The sequence below is a fragment of the Pygoscelis adeliae genome, unplaced genomic scaffold (genome assembly GCF_000699105.1).
Source record: "Pygoscelis adeliae isolate BGI_AS28 unplaced genomic scaffold, ASM69910v1 Scaffold178, whole genome shotgun sequence".
NCBI lineage: Eukaryota > Metazoa > Chordata > Aves > Sphenisciformes > Spheniscidae > Pygoscelis > Pygoscelis adeliae.
In genome coordinates, this window is record NW_008825323.1 from 3,392,144 (window position 1) to 3,413,003 (window position 20,860).

Consider the following 20,860-nt stretch of genomic DNA (forward strand, 5'->3'; position numbering starts at 1 on the left):
GGCATAGGTCGCATCCTGCTTATATTTATGTGCACCCAAAAAAACCTCTACGGCTTCATTACTATTAAAAAACCTAAACAGACAAGACATAGCAGATTAGGTGTTGAAAACCTAAATATTTAACTTTCAATATTTTAATTTGTGTATTTCATAACATCCATTATATGGTGTGTATCCATACACACACACACACACAGAACATTGATCTGAATTTTCATGACAATATTCAGAGAGATTTTGGGATGTTTCAGTTTTCTACAGAAAAAAATTAACACATAGCTTTAATGAATATACTATACACAAGGTCTTTTGTTCTTAATTTGCATCAGATGGGAAAAAGATAGTAGCATCTATAAATACTGACGAAAATAGATATAGATGAAGTCAACAGTAATTTCCTGACACAAAATATGAGTAAAAGTCAATGTCATTTTAAAGATAAACACGCATTTTTCATACCAATAAATAACACTATAAATCCTGCTGTACTGGATTGCAAATAACTTCAGCTGAATAAAACTGCATGACATGGGATTTACTTATCCTGTATGTTCACAGAAACAACTTGTTCTCTGACAGCACTCATTCTTGGCAATTTATTGCAGCTGTCAGCAGCCAATTTGTTCAGATTACTGCTATGCATAAAGGTGTAACAATCATGAGGATTTATTAGCTGATTATCGTAAAGGTGACAGTCAGGATCGCCTTCAAAAACGCAGATGATAAGAAAGTTAAATAATTACATGAAGATTAAAATATTTTCACCTTCATTTTGAACTTAGTATTACCTACATAAACTTACTGCAGTATATGTTTTTAATCACAGGAGTATATTGACTCAATACGGTAGAGAAATTATTTACTCATAGCAAAAACATGTGAATATTAAATATACTCAAACTGAACAATATACACATGTATTTCTACTTATCAGATGAAGCAATGACTAATACTGCTCAGGCAAGTCCACATGCTTATTTGAATGCAAGGCGGCTGCCCCTATGGCTTTAGCTGCTGGTGCTTTCCAAAAAAAGAACTTCTAGACCTCACGTCTTTGGTCCTGGAATTTTTTTTTTTTTAAATGATATTCAGAAGAATGCCAGCATTTAGTCTCCCGCATGGCCAGAACTCAGTTCTGGTAAAGCCCAGTGCTTCCTCATACAAATCAGCATATGACTGGAAATATATTCTCCTCAAAGCTTTTGTATGAGGTCTTTTTCCAGGTTTTTGAAATCCCAAAAGAAACGTTGAAATGGTTCTAGGATTTCGGTTTTTTAGGGTATTCTAAGATGGAGGTTCACAGGGTGCTACATCCTTTAAACCGTTATGGAGAATGCACACAATTGAAACTCAATTAAATTTTAAAAACACATAACGTTCAAAGTTAAGAACGAAAATCAATCAGTCAGCCTCTGATTTCAGGAACCACCATGCTGAACGTGCCTGGGTACCAAGAAGAAACCAAAGCTTTACACTAAACAGACATATCTTTCTTCTTCTCTGAATTAGGATGCCATGCTGTCACCCTCTTAATACCTTCCTCTCTCTTACAAGCCACCCCTTCTATTCCATCCTCCTCCTGTCATGCTGCCCCAAAGCCAGAATCTCTTGTTCAAGAATCTTCTTGAACATCTTTCCTTCATCTTCCTGCCCTCAAAAAAGGATCGCAAACCCAAGCCCTCACAGTCTGAGCAGGCATGCCATGGCCACCTTGCCGCATTCCCTACTTCATCCTGGCCCTTAACATGCTGCAGCCTAACGAGTATGACGATACACGAAGGGCCCACAGAACTCTATGTTCCTGATTTCCAACTTCTTTTATTTCACTGAAGTGTAGCTGAGACAGAGTATCATTCCAGGAGAAGTTACAACATTCTGTTTTGGAATAAAATTTGCAAGTTACAGAGTTCAGCACAGAAAGAATACTTCAACCCAAGGGGGCTTCCCATGCTGTTTTCCAGGAGGGACCTTTCCCACAACCAGCTCAGTTTGGAAACCGCGCACCAGTTTTTGGAAACCATGAACCAAGGTACTCTTCAAAGAGATCCCCTGGCAAAGCAGCTCGATAACCCCTATTTTGCACGGGAAATTCTGCTGACCTTTACGTGTGCTCTGCAAGCAGATGAATATGGAAGACACAAAAAAAACCCCAACACTCTGGATGAGGGGTGGGAACTGCTCCTTAAACAAACTGTTTCTTCTGTTTTCTCAATTTGGTCTGCTGTTTCCCTCAGTGAGAAGGATCTCTTCAACCAAGCATGGCTTCTCCCTAACCATACTTCAGCCAGGGAGCACATCTTCAAAAAATAATTGTTTTCATTTACATTTAATAAAAATATTCCTATATAATAATGCTCAAGCTGCTGCTTGAGCATTACTCAAGAAGGTGGGAAGATCACAATAAGATGAAAGGGATTACTCTCCATCATAGAGCAACGCTAGAATACTACCAGGAAGTCTTTTGTTTCCCTCCCACAGCCTCATTATCATTTTCCTGGAACCTGAATCAAAACACTCAATTTATTACATGTGCCTTGAGAGCCACAGAGCCTTAGTCATGGAGCACGACTCGGTCGTGCTTTACAAAATTAATATACCTGTACCATAACACACACACACACATACAGAGCAAATCCATAGTGTCTGTACCAAAGTATTTACAGCTTTTAGAGGCAGCCTCAAAAGGAGAAACTGGGGAAGAGAGGTGGATGTAAAGTGGAGCTGTCAGGTGTTAGTGATTTTTATCCACAGTGACTGCAAAAGAGTATCAGGGAGGGGGAATATTAAGACCTATTTTTGTATTCAGATTGAGCTTGACAAACGACAAAGTTTTTCATGGAAACCTTCACGGAGAGGGATTTGTTTGCAGGTTGCATTATCCAGAGATAAGGTATGAATAGAAGGTGAAATGAGAGCGTCTGAAAGGACAAACTGAAGAAGGATTATACATACACCAACAGCAGAGAGGTCACAAAAAACAAGAGCAGCAAGATTTTGGGAAAAATACCACTGATTTTCTTAAAATCAGTTATTTACTGCAGAAGCACTACAGATTAGCTCTGTCAAAGGAACATCTTTTTTGGTATATACAAGAATGACATCTATTTAGGAAAATGATAGAAAACAAAACAAAACAAGGTTCTCCCACTGAAAAACGCTAAAGACTTCAAGCATTCTTCTTAGAGAGAAGATTTCTCATCCTACCAAATTTTTTTGTCCTAAATAAAATGTGGAAATCATTTGTTACTTGCATAATAGCATGCAGTTACTAAGAAGAAACAGATGCACACTTAAGACGTACAACTTTTTTAGGTATCTGAAAAGCTACCTAAGCAGTTCATGTGTCTGAAGTTACAAATTTTCCTTGTCTAATTTCTCTATCACATTCTTACTTAGGTTTCAAGTGCCATGGAGCAAAAATGGTGTCTTTTATTTTATGCAATGCTCTTAGAAAGACTTTATAATTACTGGTAACAGTAACAACGTAAAGTGCTGCTTTCATGACAGTGTTCTGAAAAATCACACGTGAAAACTCTGCATCTCACCATCTTTTGGATAAGAAGGTTAACGTTAAGCAGAAAATAGGAATAATTTCTCAAGGTGTGTCACGAATTGACATAGGACTAAATGATTGTTACTTCAGAAAAATAGTTATTGTTACCATACGCACCGACTGAAATCAAGCAAGAGAAAACATAAAATGTAAACTTCAAATATAAAGATATCACCCCATGCATAGGGTTTCATCATCTAAAATAAAATCCTACTGTGTACGCTTTTGAAAAGTGGTTTTGTCTGGTATTAAAGCTGTTTGCTTGCCACAGACTGTGTATGTATTCTGAGTTCCCACAATATATGGTAGGCAATAAATACAGAATATTATCCAACTGATCTGATTTGATAAAGAAAGCCATTACCCTCAATGGAACGAGAGGGTGGAAAAGGTTAGTAGAAACACAACCATGTTGACATCAAAAGTACATGGCTCAGTCTGTGGGCTTTCCATTCCTGATTTCAACCACCAAAAAAAGTAAATCTACTAGTTAATGGTATCAATGTCCTAGTGAAAGCACCTACAACCAATATTCTAACAAACAATCCAAATATATAGGAATAATAATAATAATTACTATTATTATGAATGTATGGCTATCAATTGAAGTACGATGTAAACAAATACTTGAGCTTTCAAAATAGCACCGACTTTGTACAGCACAAGACAGTTTTTTCCCCTATTAGCTAACAGTTAATGCCATTGCTAAAAAACATTAGCATCTTTCTTCTTCCTACGCGGTAAAAAGAAGCATAACCACACAAATTTATACCGTTTCTTGAACTCTAAGACAGATCCCAAAGATTCACTTTTCCTGAAAACGAATTAGGTGAATGATCTTATTTCTTTGCCCCAAAAGCTGTGTGTAGTCCCTCAAGACTCTCATTGCATTTACCAAACATTTACCAAAAATAAGGACATAATTTTGGTCTTATGCGCCTATTACGAGTCAGGAGAGTTATTTCTCCTCCAGGCTGGACGTTGCCGTATGGAACTTCCTGCATCTTGATTATCGCTCTAAATGTGGGATTTTTATTTTGGAAAACCTAAGTCTATCAATTGGTAAAAGGTGCCACCTACTGGTCAATAAAAATTATTTTACACCATCAAAGTAAAGAATTACATCAATGCAGCGAACTGTACTGACACTTTGTAAAAAATCCTCCCCTACCTGTAAAAAAAAAAAAGCAAGAACAAACAGTCATAAGAAATAGTTTCAATGGCAAGGCTCATTTTAATCATCTCCTCTCATCCCCAGGGAACAAGAAGGCTGTAATTGCACAAACCTGCCAATAAAATCATCTTTTTTGCCAGCATCTTTGTCCCACACGGTAATATCAATAATTCCACCTCGTTCTTCATAGAGATGAAAGTCAAACTGCTCCCTCCACTGAGGATTCAAAGTTTTTGGCACAATCTGAAAGGAGAGCAAAAAGAAAGTCATACTGCATTCTGCAGGCATACACTTCCTTGACTTGAAAATTTGATCTTTAGAGTCTGTTCAGGAAGTGATCTTCTATTTGCAGCATAAGTATTTTAAGCAGTGAGAATTAAAAAACAGTAATTGGAGAAGACTACTGGCCAGTTCTCTCATGCCTCTGACACAACAGCAACCTCCAAAATCCTGCAACCTGCCACCTTCAAAAGCCTCCTGAACAAAGGATTTACCCTGGGAATGGATCCATTTTTCTGTAGAATAATTATGCCCTCTCCTGAGTGGCGGTTACCTGCAAAGTTATGTGTCTGAGCCTAAAGGAAAACAAAGCACCTGCAATGACAAGTAGATGGTGACTGTAAGTATTTAAACAGAAACAATTCTATCATGTCTTCTTTCCCCAGCTGCGCTAATACTGGGAGAAAGATGATACGACAGTTTACTTTTTAAGGAATACTACTTTTTATTTTCAAAACTGTATTTTACTTCCTTTCCTTTGCAACACAGATGAAAGCAGCTTTCTTAATCAATTTCAGTCCAGTTACTTCTGACAAAAGAAGTAACTTCAATGGACTTCAGTACGTGTACTTGAGCAAGAATGGAAACTGCCTAGTACCTTCCCTATGGAGCAATTGCTACTTTCTACATCCACCAGTTCCACTGGCTTGAAAAATTGGAAAAATCAGAGAGGATTAAAATGCAGAAATGCCATGAAAATTTTTAAGTCACAAAAGCATGAAATTTGATTTATTCTAACTTCAGATTAAGAGGCCCTAAGGTGGGCTCAGGGATCTGAAAATGTGGCACCTAAAGGCTCCTGGCCTCCTCCTCACTTTGCCCTTCGTCTGGCTGTGAAAACCACATGGGCTGTCATGGCCATTGAGAGAGGAAGGTCATGTGTGTCGTTGGTGGTCCCAGCATCTTCCATAAACAGCAATTTTCAAACCAACAGGGATCAGGGAAATGAAAAAATAATAGCAAGAAAGCCAAGCAAGTCTCCACTTTCTCCCCAATTAATCCCTTCTACCTGTTAAGCTCATACATATACAAAACTTCAATGAAACTTGCTGTAAGGACACAATGAGGGAAGTGAGAATATAAGCATGACATGGTTCAAGGATAAGACCATACAAAGGATGCAAGAGGCTACCGGCATCAAGCCAGAAAGGCACAAAGGTGGCATCTACATGTCAGAATCACTCCGCATCTCTCCCCTGCCGTGAATGACCCGTAAGAGGAAATAAAAGCCAACACGGTCTGTATGGAAAACCAGCTGTGCCTCCCTGCCACACCACATTTTTCAGTGCCACATTTTTCCCCATCTAGTATTATTTTTGTTTGTAATGAAATAAAAAGAAACATCCAAACAAAACTCCAGGTGCTCCGACAGCTAATTAATACAACAGTAAATCTCCGTTGCTATTTAAATAGTCATGCAAGCTGAAAAACCCCAAACAGGAACAAAAATTTTCAAACACAGCCAATGCACATTTTAGGTCACAGCTAAAATTACCTTGCTCTTATACTTCTGATGCCCCAACCGGAACTTCACGTAAGGATCACTTAGTCCATTTGCATCCATCGCCTTGAGTTCACGACCTTCTATTAAGGTAACACTGACTATCCCTCTCCATAGCTGAGATTTTCTGTGCAGGTCAGAGAGACGTAAGCTCTGGGTCTGAAACTTTAGGGAAATAAAAAACATAGAATTAGTTAAAACAATTCCAAAAATTTCCCCTGCATTTTAATGTACAATTTTACAAAACTATGAATGTAAAACAACCATCTTAAGCCATTTTGAGGTTATTTGACAGTACATATGTAAACAATATTACAAAGAATTACCTGGAGAGAAACAAAACAGTGACAAATACACAGGTAATATAATGCTGCTTTTGCAGAAGCAAGCAGAACAAATGCTACTTAAGGAAATGTTCAGAACAAAAAAAAGAAGTGTTTTTTCCTGCTTCACTTCTCCCTCTGCTGATAGAACTAACAACATTACATATAAATGTTATAAATTCTCTTCTATTAGTAGCATATGATTGAATGAACTCGAACAAACACTAAAATAAACATAAAAAACAGCAAGAAAATGAAACTTCCTTTAAAATAAAATAAGCCCACCGTGAGAAGCACGGACCAAGGAAAAAGAAGTCAATAAACCCCTGCACACATGACAACTATCTCAGCCTCTAAAATGATGTGGTATTCTCAGAAACAGCAAGGAAAACTGAATTAAATACCAACATATTAGTTCAAGAGTTTCAAAATGAGATGTTGCAGAGTCTCTGACCAGAACTGTGCGGAAATTTGTCGACCGTGAACCCTCAGCCGCTGACTTTGGGGGTTAAAAGAAAATAGACATGCACCCACACAAACCAGATGGCCACAGCATTCATCACTGAACTCCACTGGGGGCAGGAGAGTGGGGGGTTATAAATTTGAGTAACTTAAGATCAGCTCCAGCTTGCCCTGAGTTCTAGGGGGTACAAGGTACTCAAATTGGTAGGCAAACCTACCAAGTCTCAGGCGCATCTGAGCAGCAAGGTTGCCAAAGGCTTTCCCTTTTATTCTAAAATTGTATTCGTTCAAGGTTACCTTAACTAAAAGCAGAACACTAGATACCTAAACAATACTTAAACTCACAAATTATTCTTTCTAGGAATCAAAAAAGCAAGTCTGCATGGATACTCAGCTGTACGTATATCAAATATATGCATTTTCTTTATTGTGCAATGTAGTTTGAGCAACAAAGGCTTTATGGGCTCACCAACCCTCCATACATGGAGGGTTGCAGGGTTGGCTTCATCACCCGCACACCTCCAGTATCTCTGTTAGAGGTTCTCAGTGTGAATTTGGTTTGAGTCTTTCAGAGGGTAAACACAGGTGGATGGTTACAGCTATACAAGTGCCCAGGGCAGGAATTTTACTTTATTTACCCAGAGAAGATTATAGGAAGTACACTGGAGTATAATCGTTGGATTATAATCTGCACTCACCAGACTCCAGAGAGAGGTGTTACACACGAGGACTGGGGCCACTGGGGTTGGAACAAATCTGAATAACATGCTTTCAGCAGTATTTCAGACATCATATTGGCATGTATTTATATTTTCTAATGGCTATTCATTCCAAGCAGTATGGTTACTCCCAAAATATTTCACTACATTTGTTAAAGATTTCTCTTCCTGAAGTGAATGATTTGACTGCAGAGAAACTTCTCACAAACTTACTATTTCTCTAAAGGCAAACAAGGAACTGCGGACTTCAGCTGAGAAGTGGAATAAACTTTAACTTAACCTGTGATATGAAGCAGCAGCGGGACACCAGCAAGCAGAAACTCTACAAAAATTAGGGCACAAGTGGGAACCTCAGTTACCAGAAGAGAGTTCAGTAACAACATGGGAACATTCTTAAACTTCATAATTTTTTTCTCAGCACAAATACCCCTTCATTGGGGATATACAGTCAACACTGCCAAAGACTTCTCTTGTGAAGAAGTGGTAGATTTTTTTTTTTCTTGGTCCAGTTTCTTAGAAAGTCTAGATCAAAAGAAAGACTGAATAGTAAATAACCAAAAGTGACTCTGCCCTGAACATAATGTGATGAGAGATACAGAAAGAAGAGGAGACAAGGCACATTTAGGAAGGTATTTTGTACTGGGTTAGAAGCAGTGGTTAGTTGAGACTTACTTTTGGCAAAGAATACACACTTGTTGGGTTTTTTTTTTTTAAGAGTTGAGTGGGAATCCAAATGATTTCTAGGATATTATCATGGAAAGTAAGACTGAGTTTGCATTTACAACTCTCTTAAAGTAAAGCTTAAGCAGAACTGCATCGCTCCCTACTTGACTAATCACAAATGAGACACTGACTCTGTTAGAGAGTATACTTGATCTAAATTCCATGTTTTCCACGGCTCTTAAAATAATTTGCTGCATTAGAGCAGCTTCCACCATATAAAACATGATGATTTTTTATGACCAGTAGGCAGTTTCATCAATAGAGGTAATTTACATATGAGGTGGCAAGGCGAGATCTGAACGACCACGCACAGAGTGTGAATTGGCAGACGGGTCAGACAAGAGTTTACAAGAGTCATGCAGAAACCCTGAGAACAGGAACGTTTTGCTGGGGAAAGCCCTTTTTGTGTCAGAGCCAGATCTCTCAGTCTGCAACTCGCGACGTGCCTGGCAGAGCCCAGTGGCACGCTGACCGATGGCGAAGCTGCAGAGTCCACATCTCAATCCTCTGGAAGAAAAGCAGCCGGCTGCTAAAAGTAAAGTGGTGTGGGCTGGTTGTGGCTCTTTCTTCCTCAAGGTAGGGAATTTGGACGACGGCGGTGCTCTTTTCTCCGTTGTCTTTATCGGTAACGTGCAGATCCATGGAACAGCAAAAGGGAGACATACTGAAAGAGTCAGGGTACAGCTAGCTGGAGCTAAAGCTACTGAGGTTTCCTGGACATGAAAGGCACGGGCTATGTGGTCTTCTCCAGCAAGAATAACTTCCAACTGGTATTTTCTTGTTTCCAAGTGACATTGAACAGCATCTGAACAAACACCTAAAACACGCTTTCCTTCCAGCCAAAGTCATCCTTATCCTCAGAAAGTACAGATACTGACATAATCTCTAATTTCATGTCGTCTTTCTTGTAGGAAGTAAAATAAACAAACACAAATGTTTAGATTTCAAGTCCAATTTGAGAAAAAGCTAATAGATGAAAAAATGGGAAAATAAGACTGATTTCACATTTTAGAGTTCTCCCCTTACGAAGTTAATTTCACAGTGTGAGACAGGTACGTCATTTCTGGATACATCTTTAGGTATCGAAGCAACCTTCTGTAAGCAAGCCCACAGTGAGTTAGCTACAAAGTCAGAAGGGAAACTGTGAGAGTAAAACCAAGAAATGAGCATGGATCTTTCCAAGTTTCTCCTAGGATGGAATATTTCTCGAGACTAATTCTTAGATAACTTATTTCCCTCAGAAAGCAGGTAATGCATTTTGCATTCTGGCTTCACTCTTCTGCCACAGACAAAAACATGACAAAACTGCACAGCTTTTAATTTCTCTGGGAATAGGTGGAAAGTTATATATTTCATAATATTCCATCTGAAACTGGCCATACTGTCTATATAACACCACAATTTGGAAAGAAGCAAGGTCAAGACCTCAGGCCACAACCAACCATCATTAACATGGGATTATTATTCATATTCTTGTGCATTTATAAGCAGGCATGGAGACTCCCACCTGCCATGTTCTAAACCAAAAAAAAAGGAAAAAAAAAGAAAAAAAGAAGTTGCAGTCTGCATACTGTGAAGCTTTCTCTCTCTCTTTTCCCAATAGGAAATTAAAATTAGACTTCTGAAAAGGAATCTTTCACGTCAAAGCTGCCTGCGAGAGAAAACCTTCTATCTTTTCACATCCATATACCGCTTTAATGCTTCTACTATAAACAGTAAGCAAACCCAATATTTTCTTACATGATAAAATTAGCTTTTATTTGTGTTCCACCTATTATGTCTAAATGTGGGGTAGCAGAAGGGCTAGGGATGCCAACAGCAGAAAATCGTTGGACACAGAAACAGAACTGTATCCTCTATTAGATATGATTAATATAGTTAGCCAAATACAATGGCAGAGCTGAGGGATGATCTTACAGCATGGCTGAATATTCTGCATACGGTCACATGTTACTGGTTAACATCACGGGGCGGCAAACCAAGTAGGCTTAGCCAGAATCTGGGTGTTGTTCCCAGGTTCATCGAGACCATGTTCTTGACGAGTGTATTAATCGTCACAACTTATTGTTACTTTCGTCAAAAGAAGAGAAGCCTTAGTAAGTACTTTTGAAAATCCCTAAGTATTTATCTTTGGGTATCTACATGACCTCTGAAACTCTAGCCCATAATGAGTTGGAGAAACCCCACAATCTGTCCTCCCCCAGCCTGACCTCACCTTTTCATTGATCAGTGCTCATGCCCTGCAAAGCACCACCTCTCACACCTGCATGCGCTTGTGCCCGTGCAAACAGACTCTGCTTTTACTATATCTCCTCCTTGTTACACACACCACTAGAACACACTCCTCCTCTGCATCTTTGAACACAAAATCTATTGTCCAAGAATAATTCAACAATAGACGGAAGCAAAACAGTGTGCCTACCACAAGGCTGGGGTTTTTTTTAAAGTTTTAAAAGCAAATAGATAATTCAGCCATGGGTCCTGCAAAGGCATCTCTACCCAAAGAATTACTTTGGTTTGGAAGCTTTAAATAAAATACCAATCAAGAAAATAATGGAAGAATGTAGGAAAGAATGATACTCTTCTTCACTGCTGAACAGAGCGCAGATGTACAAATACAGCAGAGTGAATCAAAGCCAGCATTTTAAATGACTGATGCAAACTCAAGTAAACAGAATTCTTCTCCCCAAATTTCTAGGATGCTTGCATAGCTTGGATAAAAGATTTAAAATAAAGATTGAGAATGTCAATAGATACAGCTGCTACTTCTACATACCTTGTCCACACAATGAAAAAATCAAGGAACAGTCATATACAAAAAGGGCTATACAAGGGACTCTCATATGCATTCACAATGCTTTTCCCCTATTAGAAACTACACAAAGCATAACATTTTGCAGAAGTCATCAACATGTAGACACTGAGCTACAAAAATGCCTTCAATGGGATCATGATGATTCCTTTTTAATGTTTTGTTTGTTTTATAAATGGAGTACTACTGATAATTACTGTAATACGAAAGAACATTTACCTTATTATCAACTATATTTTACATTTTAGGATATTTTAATTCTACGTAAAGCTAACCTGAATTTCTGCAGTCGAGAAATTCACACTGCCCTGTACCCTGTGTGTTTTCTACGTGTAACATACCCTGTTCTATGTTAAATCTGGTTTAGGATGTTTGCTCTAACAACTCAATATTCTCACTGTAGTAGCAATCTTCTGGTGACACTACAATATTTGTAATAAGAGCTGATACTTTTGCAGCATTTCACACATTTTTGTGGTTTGCTAAATCCAACAATTGTGCATCCTACTTAAGTGCACTTGCTGCAGCCAGCTCAGGTGTAATATGATGAAGGCTGTGACTCTATCAAGCACTCACTATGACTTGCATTTTCTGGAAAAGAGCTGAAATATTTATACAAGACAACAGTGTGCCGGCAAGAGCTGTCAGAGCTTGTGTCAGTACAACCCTGACCTTCACCCTTGTCTTCCTCCCAGCAACCCCTTTTGGAAACTCTGGTTGCAATATGTGAAAGCCAACGGGTCTCCTGATGATGATTTACCCCATGCAGCGCTACAGGCTTGGGGAAGAGTGGCTGGAAAGCTGCCTGGCGGAAAAGGACCTGGGGGTGCTGGTCGACAGCCGGCTGAACATGAGCCGGCAGTGTGCCCAGGCGGCCAAGAAGGCCAACGGCATCCTGGCCTGTATCAGAAATCGTGTGGCCAGCAGGAGTAGGGAAGTGATCGTGCCCCTGTACTCGGCCCTGGTGAGGCTGCACCTCCAATACTGTGCTCAGTTTTGGGCCCCTCACTACAAGAAGGACGTTGAGGTGCTGGAGCGTGTCCAGAGAAGGGCAACGAGGCTGGTGAAGGGCCTAGAGCACAAGTCTGATGAGGAGCGGCTGAGGGAACTGGGGTTGTTTAGCCTGGAGAAAAGGAGGCTGAGGGGAGACCTCATTGCACTCTACAACTACCTGAAAGGAGGTTGTAGCGAGGTGGGGGTCGGTTTCTTCTCCCAAGTAACAAGCGATAGGATGAGAAGAAATGGCCTCAAGTTGCGCCAGGGGAGGTTTAGACTGGAGCTGAGAAAAAATTTCTTTCCTGAAAGAGTGGTTAAACATTGGAACAGGCTGCCCAGGGAAGTGGTTGAGTCCCCATCCCTGGAAGTATTTAAAAGACACGTAGATGAGGCGCTTAGGTTCAGTGGGCATGGTGGTGTTGGGTTGACGGTCGGACTCGATGATCTTGGAGGTCTTTTCCAACCTTAATGATTCTATGATTCTATGATGCTGTTAATGCCCAGGATGACTAGGACTTGTGTCACCATGGTCCTAACACTGACGTGAATTTGACACACAGAAGGACAGTGGCCACCAAGACTTGATGGAAACTCCCTGTGCTTTTGTAATTGTGGGCATGAACCCAGAAAACCCACACCGAAATGCTACTCTGCTGTTTTGATTGTTAACCACATCAGCTGTTACCACTCACATACAAGTAATGCAAATATAAGCCTCACTAAATATTTGCATAATTTTTATAACCAGATGTCTAACAGACAGGTGTATCTATTCTGACACTTTTAACTTCTATTCCATTATTTAGTAGCTTTCCATCAAGCACCATTTACAGCTGATAAACTGACATCTAGAACCCCAGGGCTTACAAAAGCAAATATTTCTCAGTCTTACAACATTCTTAAAAAGCGAAACCCAATAATTCTATCTTCTATTCTGGAATTCCACAGAGTTTTGGTTGAAAGATTCTGGTTGAAAGATTGAACTGATTGCAAATTCCTTCAATTAAGAAATATCATACAACTCTATGCTTCTGCTTGTCTTTGCAATCCTTAGACTATGATTTGCTATTTCCAATCTTATTCTCTACTCAAAAGGCATCTTATTCCAGTGGAAAAGCATTTGTTTCAATTTTAAAACAGCAAAAAATGCTTCATAAGGCTTTTGATATTAGTAAAAGGCAAATCAGGAGTCACATAAACTAAGTATTTAGAGTTGCACAGAACAGCGCCAATTAATAAGGCCATTGCTTTTGGCACTTTAGTTTGCGCAACTGGAACACATATTTTTAGAAAAGCTTCTAAAATAAATTTTAAAAACAGTCAGCAGTTAGGAGCTGAAAGCCATACATTTTGCAATTCATTTTTGTTTAAAAAGTTCATAAATTGTATTTTTCCTTTTAAAAGTATATGCAAAAATTTCTAAAGCTGAATTAAAGCAAAAATGGTTATCTAAATGCAAGTTAAAAATCACTGTAATTCACTTGCTTTAGGCAGTAAATACACTCTTTTATCACCAATTGTAATTAATCAGAAGTAGCTTCTCTGTTATGACTTTGGGATGATAATGTAAATTTACTCTTAGTTTATACATAATGCGTTGCGACCCAGAGTAATTTACCTTCATTTCTGGCAAGAATGGACCTTTGGTTCCAATTGATCAATGTCACACAGAAACAGCTCATCACATATGATTAGTATAAATTAAGAGTATTACATTTTAGTGCATTCTAGTATTCCCAGTTCTAAACTTATCATTGATAATACGAAACAGAAGAGAAGGTATAAAAGAAGAGAAGGTGACATCTTATCTTTTCCTCCAGATTTTACTGGAATACTGTAACTTGATAGGGCATAGCAGATAATTATTAAATACCTTTTCCCCTACTATGTTTGGCTAAAGATTCCAAACCACTTGTTCCTCTGTTTGTCCTTAAATTAAAGCTTTTCTGGCATTTTCTTAATGTGCCATTAATGTAGCAAGTTTAACGTGGGGTCTGATCATGTTTGAACTCAATTTAATGGCAATTCTCCCACAGAGGTGAAAAGGGCATGAGTAGACCCTTAGTCAGATGAAAATAATTTTCAGTGAAATGAACAACATTTCTGACAGAGCTCTCTCTCAGTATGCTTTGGCTAACAGGTACCATATTTATTAAAATACCTTTGCTTAGATAATTATGGTTACACAGGAAAACATGAGTTAATCTTATTTCTTCATATACAAATTGTGAATAGAGGCAGTGAGTATACTAATTAGATCTCCATGAGTGTAGGATTTGTTGAAATAAACTATTTATATGGGATAGCACCTCACTTACCCTCTAGCCGAGCCAATAAAAAATTTTCAGGATAAACAACTTACCATGAGGAAGTGCTGTTCAGAGAAAATCAAACCTCTATGTGAGAACATGCCAATTTCATAAGAACTTTGAACAAAACCAAGGAATATAAACAACCTGGTCAGCCAGTATTATGGCTTTTGGTTACCCATCCTCCCTATGAGTATCTATAGGACAACTCATCAGTACACTGTCTAGTGAATGCAGGACATACCAGGATTCCCACCCAAGTTCTCAACCAGGAAGGACAACTGTTGCCAATGAGGCAAAAATTACACCAACACCTTCTCATCTTCAGTTTGAAAGACCTAAATTAATACCAAGACAGAGCTTGGTCACTCCCATATTCCTGTCTTATAAAGTAAGCAAGCAGAAGGAGAAGGTATGTTGACAATTGAACAAACCAACCTTAATTTCCAAATGTCTTCCATCCTGAAAGCTTAGGAAGAGAAGACTCAGGTGCTGCACCTTCCTCTGAATTACTGAGTAAAAATGGGTATTTTGCTTACTTGTGTAGCACACTCTATGTGCCCTACATAAACTACCAGAGCTTCTCAGCTGGTATCAGACCTCAGCGCTCTCATCTTAGACTGTGTATTTTGTTGTCCTACAGGACTACAAACACAATGAAGCTTACGAAGTTTCTCAGATGAAAGCAAAATACATTTATCTGTCACTTCTCTTTTCTCTGGGAATGGCCAGTAAATCCACATTGTCTCCCCAGAAGTGGGGAGACTGTAAAGTATCTGCAATCGCTGGTGCAGTCCCTGTCCTTACAAAGAGGCTTCCTCACTATCTGTGAGTGAACATCCAGCCACGGTTGTTAGCAAACCAGCCTGACCACATAGCTTCACCTGACCTCGTACTGGGTCTGGCTGGGATGGAGGTCATTTTCCTCACAACAGCCCGTACGGTGCTGTGCTTTGCATTTGTGGCTAAACCGCTGTCGGTAACACAGCAACGTTTTGGCTATTGCTGATCAGCGCTCGCACGGCATCAAGGCTTTGTGCTGGCTGGGGTCAACCCACCAGACTTGTTAATTCCTCCCATCCTCTCATTATTCATTCTGACCTATTTTCTGCTCACAGTAAAACTTCATTCCAAATACCACTGTTCTGTTTCCTTTTACACGCTCCTAATCGTTAGTATTCGAGCACCCCAAAACTTTCCTCTGAATTAAGCATGTATATACACACACATATATATTTCAAAGGATCATTTTTTTCAGACCCTGTCTAAAATGTGTATATAAACTGTGCCCAAAACACTGTGATAAAACATATCCATCTGTGTTGTGGGAAGAGATGAGCTTAATTTGCTCATGGGAGATACTGTTAGACACTAGGGAAAAAAACAGCCTTTAATGGAAGTGATAGTTAAGCACCGGAACCAACTCTCTGGGGAGGTTGTAGAATATCCATCACTGCAGATTTTTAAGGACAGATTAAACAAACACCTGTCAAACACAGTTTAGCTGTCATTGTTCCCACTTTAGGATAGGAAGACAACTTTTCAGGCTGTTATTCCTATTTTCTGTCTTTTTCACACCTACCCTGCACACAGGTAGATTTCTGAATATCCCGGACACCTGAAATCCTGGGAAGTGAGGTTCGGTCTGTCCACCAACAATACCTGCCTTGCCATCAGCCTTGTCTTCCACAGACTTTCCTGTTATCTTCCCAAGTTCCTTGTCTCATACGTTTTTGCCTCCATCTCTCCCACCCAGCACAGCAAGGTTAAACCTTTCAAAGCAAGCTCTGTGTGCATGACCCTGTAAGCAAATAGCACCACCTGAATCCACTATCCCTTACCCTTTTCTGAATTAACCTCCTGTAATCACACAGCAAATTGTACAGCAACAGAGGGAACAGGTGATTTTTCATAAAATGTTTACTGGTATCTTCAGATTCTTCACAGAAGAGTCTGCCTGCTCCAAATAAAATGAAATGCTCTTTGAGAGAGAGCGTCCAAAGAAAAGCTTCTGCTTAAGTTAATGCAAACAATTGTCAATACCTGCAAACAGTAAATGCAGGTACAATTACTTGACAACTCTAAAAAAAAAATATAAGCTGTGTTTATCTAAAAAGTGTAACATTAACTCTTCTGGGGGAGCACCATCTGCAAAGACAACCCTTACTAGAAGGAGGCAATGACCGTAAAATGCCTGACATTTTGCAACAAAAGCACTTTTTTCTTTTTTAAAAAAAAGAAGCATGCAGGCTCTTCCCATTTCCAGCTATAATCAAGGCAAAGTTTTGATTTTGGCTGGAAAATACATATGTCTATATGTATGTTATATATACATATAAATCAGTGCTGAATTACAGTCACAGCTTCACTGACCCCAAGTTTACTACTTACGGTTTTGATTTTAAAGTTAAACACCACTTCACATTAAAAGTGCTAGAAGCAGTAAGATTTTATCTTTTAAAAATGTTGCTAGTAAAGGCACAGCAAAAGTAATGAAATTTCATCATTAGAAGCTAAGAGAAGCACGAGGAGGAAGTACTTCATTAAAGAGAACATCATTTTTTACATGAGAAAAAATAGTGCATTTAAACAGTCTCTTCGTTCCTCTGTCATCAGCTTTAGGCTTAATAATGGTTAAGAAAATTTTAAGCTTTTTTTACTATTATTTTTGACAGCACTGCACTCACAAGGAGAAAGAGAGCAATATGTGCATTTCTAACTCAATGTTATGCTGCCAACATTTTAATAGGCTCCCTTCCCATACCCTTTCCTCAGCTATTGATTAAGCCTCTGTGTTGCGGAGAATTAGTAAATAAGAAGTCACAGTCGATTTTTTTCTTGTTTTCATAACCAGAGGAAAAAGGAGAAAACAACTCTTCACAATCTGTCTGCGCTGGCTCGTGCTGGAAATCGCAACGCTTTATTTCTCATCACACAGACAGCTTGCACCTCAAGGATTCTGTAATGGAAATGGCTTCAGCAATTAGCACTATTCATCTCACTGTCAGAAGTGGGTTGACTATTAGTAATAAATTACCTCTCGCAAGCTTGGGCTTTTCTGTGCTCCTTTTATACCTAGACAGCAACAACTATTTTACCAAATTAGACCCAGTATCAAGACAGTTTAGAAAGCAAGAGAGGAGCAGGAAGTTTGTTTCCTTCAGCCCAAAGAAGGAGAGCCATCAGGAAAGTCTGCATGTTCAGCAGAAGAACTAATGCAAAAAGGAAAATCTGCCCTAAGAGGAAACTGCAGTGGACGTGGAGAGCCACCGAAGCAGAACAAGTCAGATCCATACACGGAGAGGAAAGCCATTTTGCACAGGTCAAAATTTTTCCCATAGCTTTTTAAAAAGAAAAACAAAGCTAAAAAATCCTGTATTTGGTTTAAAGGAATGACTGATTATTCAGATCCTACAAGCACTGCCTTTCTCCTGTAGCACTTGTCTGCTAACCCACGGAATATCCAACAAACTGAACTCCAAACCACAGGAACTGAGGCACGGGCACGTTGAGGTTATTGGGCAAACACCTGGATACAAAGAAATGCATGAAACATTGAGTAATCCACTTCCACCTTTACTTGAGGTGTAATGAATCTTAGTACAGACGCAGTGGTAGAAATGGAGCTGCTTCCTCTCCTAGACCATGCAGCAAACAGCCCACCTGATCAATCACTGGCCACCATTTTGCTTTAATGCAACATCAGGCTTGTGGTGGATGAAATAAAACAATCAATTCGGCACTGAACACAACTTCCCAGCAGAAGTTTCTTTTTAAATAAACAGCTTTGTTTTTTTTTTAAATAGCCCACCAGGAGTCACCTTTCACTGAAGACAGGAAGTTTGACTTCCCTTTTCACAGAACATGTAAGTGCTCTGACTTCAAAATTGTTTGAATTTCATTTTTGCTAGATTCAGTGAAAGATGAGTATTCCCTCTGACCTAGACAGTGCAGGGCGTGATCTAGCTCCCATGAATTTTGATCAAGATTATGTCTGGAATAAAGCAAACATGATAGGGAAAAGTAAAAAAACAAAACAAAACAAACAAAAAACAAACAACAGTAACAGAAGGAAAAAACTAACAACAAGCAAAAGCGGTGTTGCATTTTTGCAACTCCACTAACAAATGTTTACAACAATAGTGCGTTAGAAAGCACTGATTTACAGACAAAATAGATAAAATGCACAGCTGCATTGACCTGGGTTTTTCATGAGACCTTAACTTCATCTTTAGGGTGAATAGGGGGAGCAGTATTTGAAGTAGAGACTCAGAATTTGGCCAAAGTAATTGTTTGCAAGTACATGAATATCGTAATACTGTAATAGAGAAGACCAGTTACTCTTCTTTTCACAGCTACTACACAGGCCCAAGGAACTATGTGCAAGCAATGCAGTTCATGAACACAAGCAATGCCATAGTGGTCTGCACCGCTACATCTTAACTTCAAGGTACGTATGTTACAGAAAAGGTAGGCTTCAAGTACATAAATTTTAAAAAGTAAAACATACTGTCATAATCTGTAAAATCAAATTCATTTACTAGAAGTGCCATTTTAAAGATTCTAGAGAGCTAAAAAAGTAGGTTTAGGAAATTTTATAATGATATCTCTAAAAAAATTTAATATTCTGGTTTCTTCTCAGCTCTCAGGAGTGTAAGACAAACACTTCCTGAAGAAGGAGGATCTCAGTTAGGGCACTTTTCTCAGTTAGGGCTTCACCAAGCATCTTTAATAGCATTAAGCACCTATTTCTAGAAATATTTTTGTATCTGCAAGTGACATCTTATTTAATATTGATCATCCTGCACTCCAGAGAACAGCAATTTTTTGGAAGGAATTCTTTGTAAATAAAAGATTTTTAAATTTGTTTTCCTGACAGCAGACCAAAGATTTGGAGCTCTGGAATGGCCCCACAAGGCAAATGAGCTCCTGTGGTTTAACTGAGATACTTCTGTATATAAATCACACACACAACAGTGCATGTAAGATGTTATACGTGCATTACATCTCTAGGTAAAAATATTACTTCAGCTGAAATAAATGTAAAAAAATGCAATATTTAAATTCATACATTCGCTCTTTGCCAAATCTTTCTATATGCCCCTTTGCAAACATGGCAACTACTGAAATGTTACCTAATGAACGTAACAAAGAAGAAGATGGATAAATAATTCATTTGAACAGCTCTGAAGAATTCTGAGCTATCATGTTGTGCCATTCATTCAGGATTATTGAAGCTCACAGTTGTGTCAATTTGAAATCTGAAGTATGGGAAAGTTAGTAATAAACTAGTTTTACAAACTGCCATCCAACACAGTCAGCACATCAGGAGTTCATGCATTACTTGCATGATGCAAAACAGCTGTGTCCTTCAGCATCCTCACAGCTCTTCATTTACTCTTCAGAAGTTTGAGCATCTTAGATATTTCAGCAAAAGTTAGATGAACCACACGAGAATCAAAATACTACACATCACTTCACCAAGCATCTTTGCTTCACAGATTTCAAAAAGGCAACAGAGACTGAGTACTGTCCTGTATCACAGAAGCAAACTGTGTGAAAACCCCATACATAACCCAAAAATTTTAAACCCTGCTCTTTTTTTTTAAAGGTTAAAAAAAAAGTGCAAATATTCGTCAGCAAGCACTATATACAACACTGTTTATTGATAAACTTCTATTTAAATTTGTGCATCAATATGCTAGAAAAGTAAATAGCTTTACAAAATAAGTGAAATCAGCCCATATAGCTATTTCATTTTTCTCATTTTAACACCTTTACATGACAATGTCTCAAAAAACCCCCAGATCTACCAAACCAGCTCAAGACTTTTAGAAATTTTAATGCTATTTTTAATTATGCAAATAATAAGAAGGCTTGAAACTCGAAAGCAGCATGGCAGCATTAGCTAAGAGTAGCCAGAAAAGTGCTGAGAAACTATTCACATTTTCTCTATTTCTTTGGAGAGACACACAGGAAAAAGGTAAAAGTGATTTGTTTTCTATTACA

General features: G+C 38.7%; 1 protein-coding gene across 1 annotated transcript in view; it reads right to left on the reverse strand.

Annotated features, from left to right (window-relative positions):
* MCTP1 (multiple C2 domains, transmembrane 1) overlaps window positions 1–20,860 on the reverse strand; it is a 176,461-nt gene that overhangs the window by 123,996 nt on the left and 31,605 nt on the right. Inside the window, exons 5-6 of the mRNA XM_009330317.1 lie at window positions 6,502–6,672; window positions 4,840–4,970 (exon numbers count right to left, since the gene is read on the reverse strand). Of these exons, the coding sequence (XP_009328592.1) occupies window positions 4,840–4,970; window positions 6,502–6,672 (302 nt within the window). The remainder of the gene's footprint in view (window positions 1–4,839; window positions 4,971–6,501; window positions 6,673–20,860) is intronic.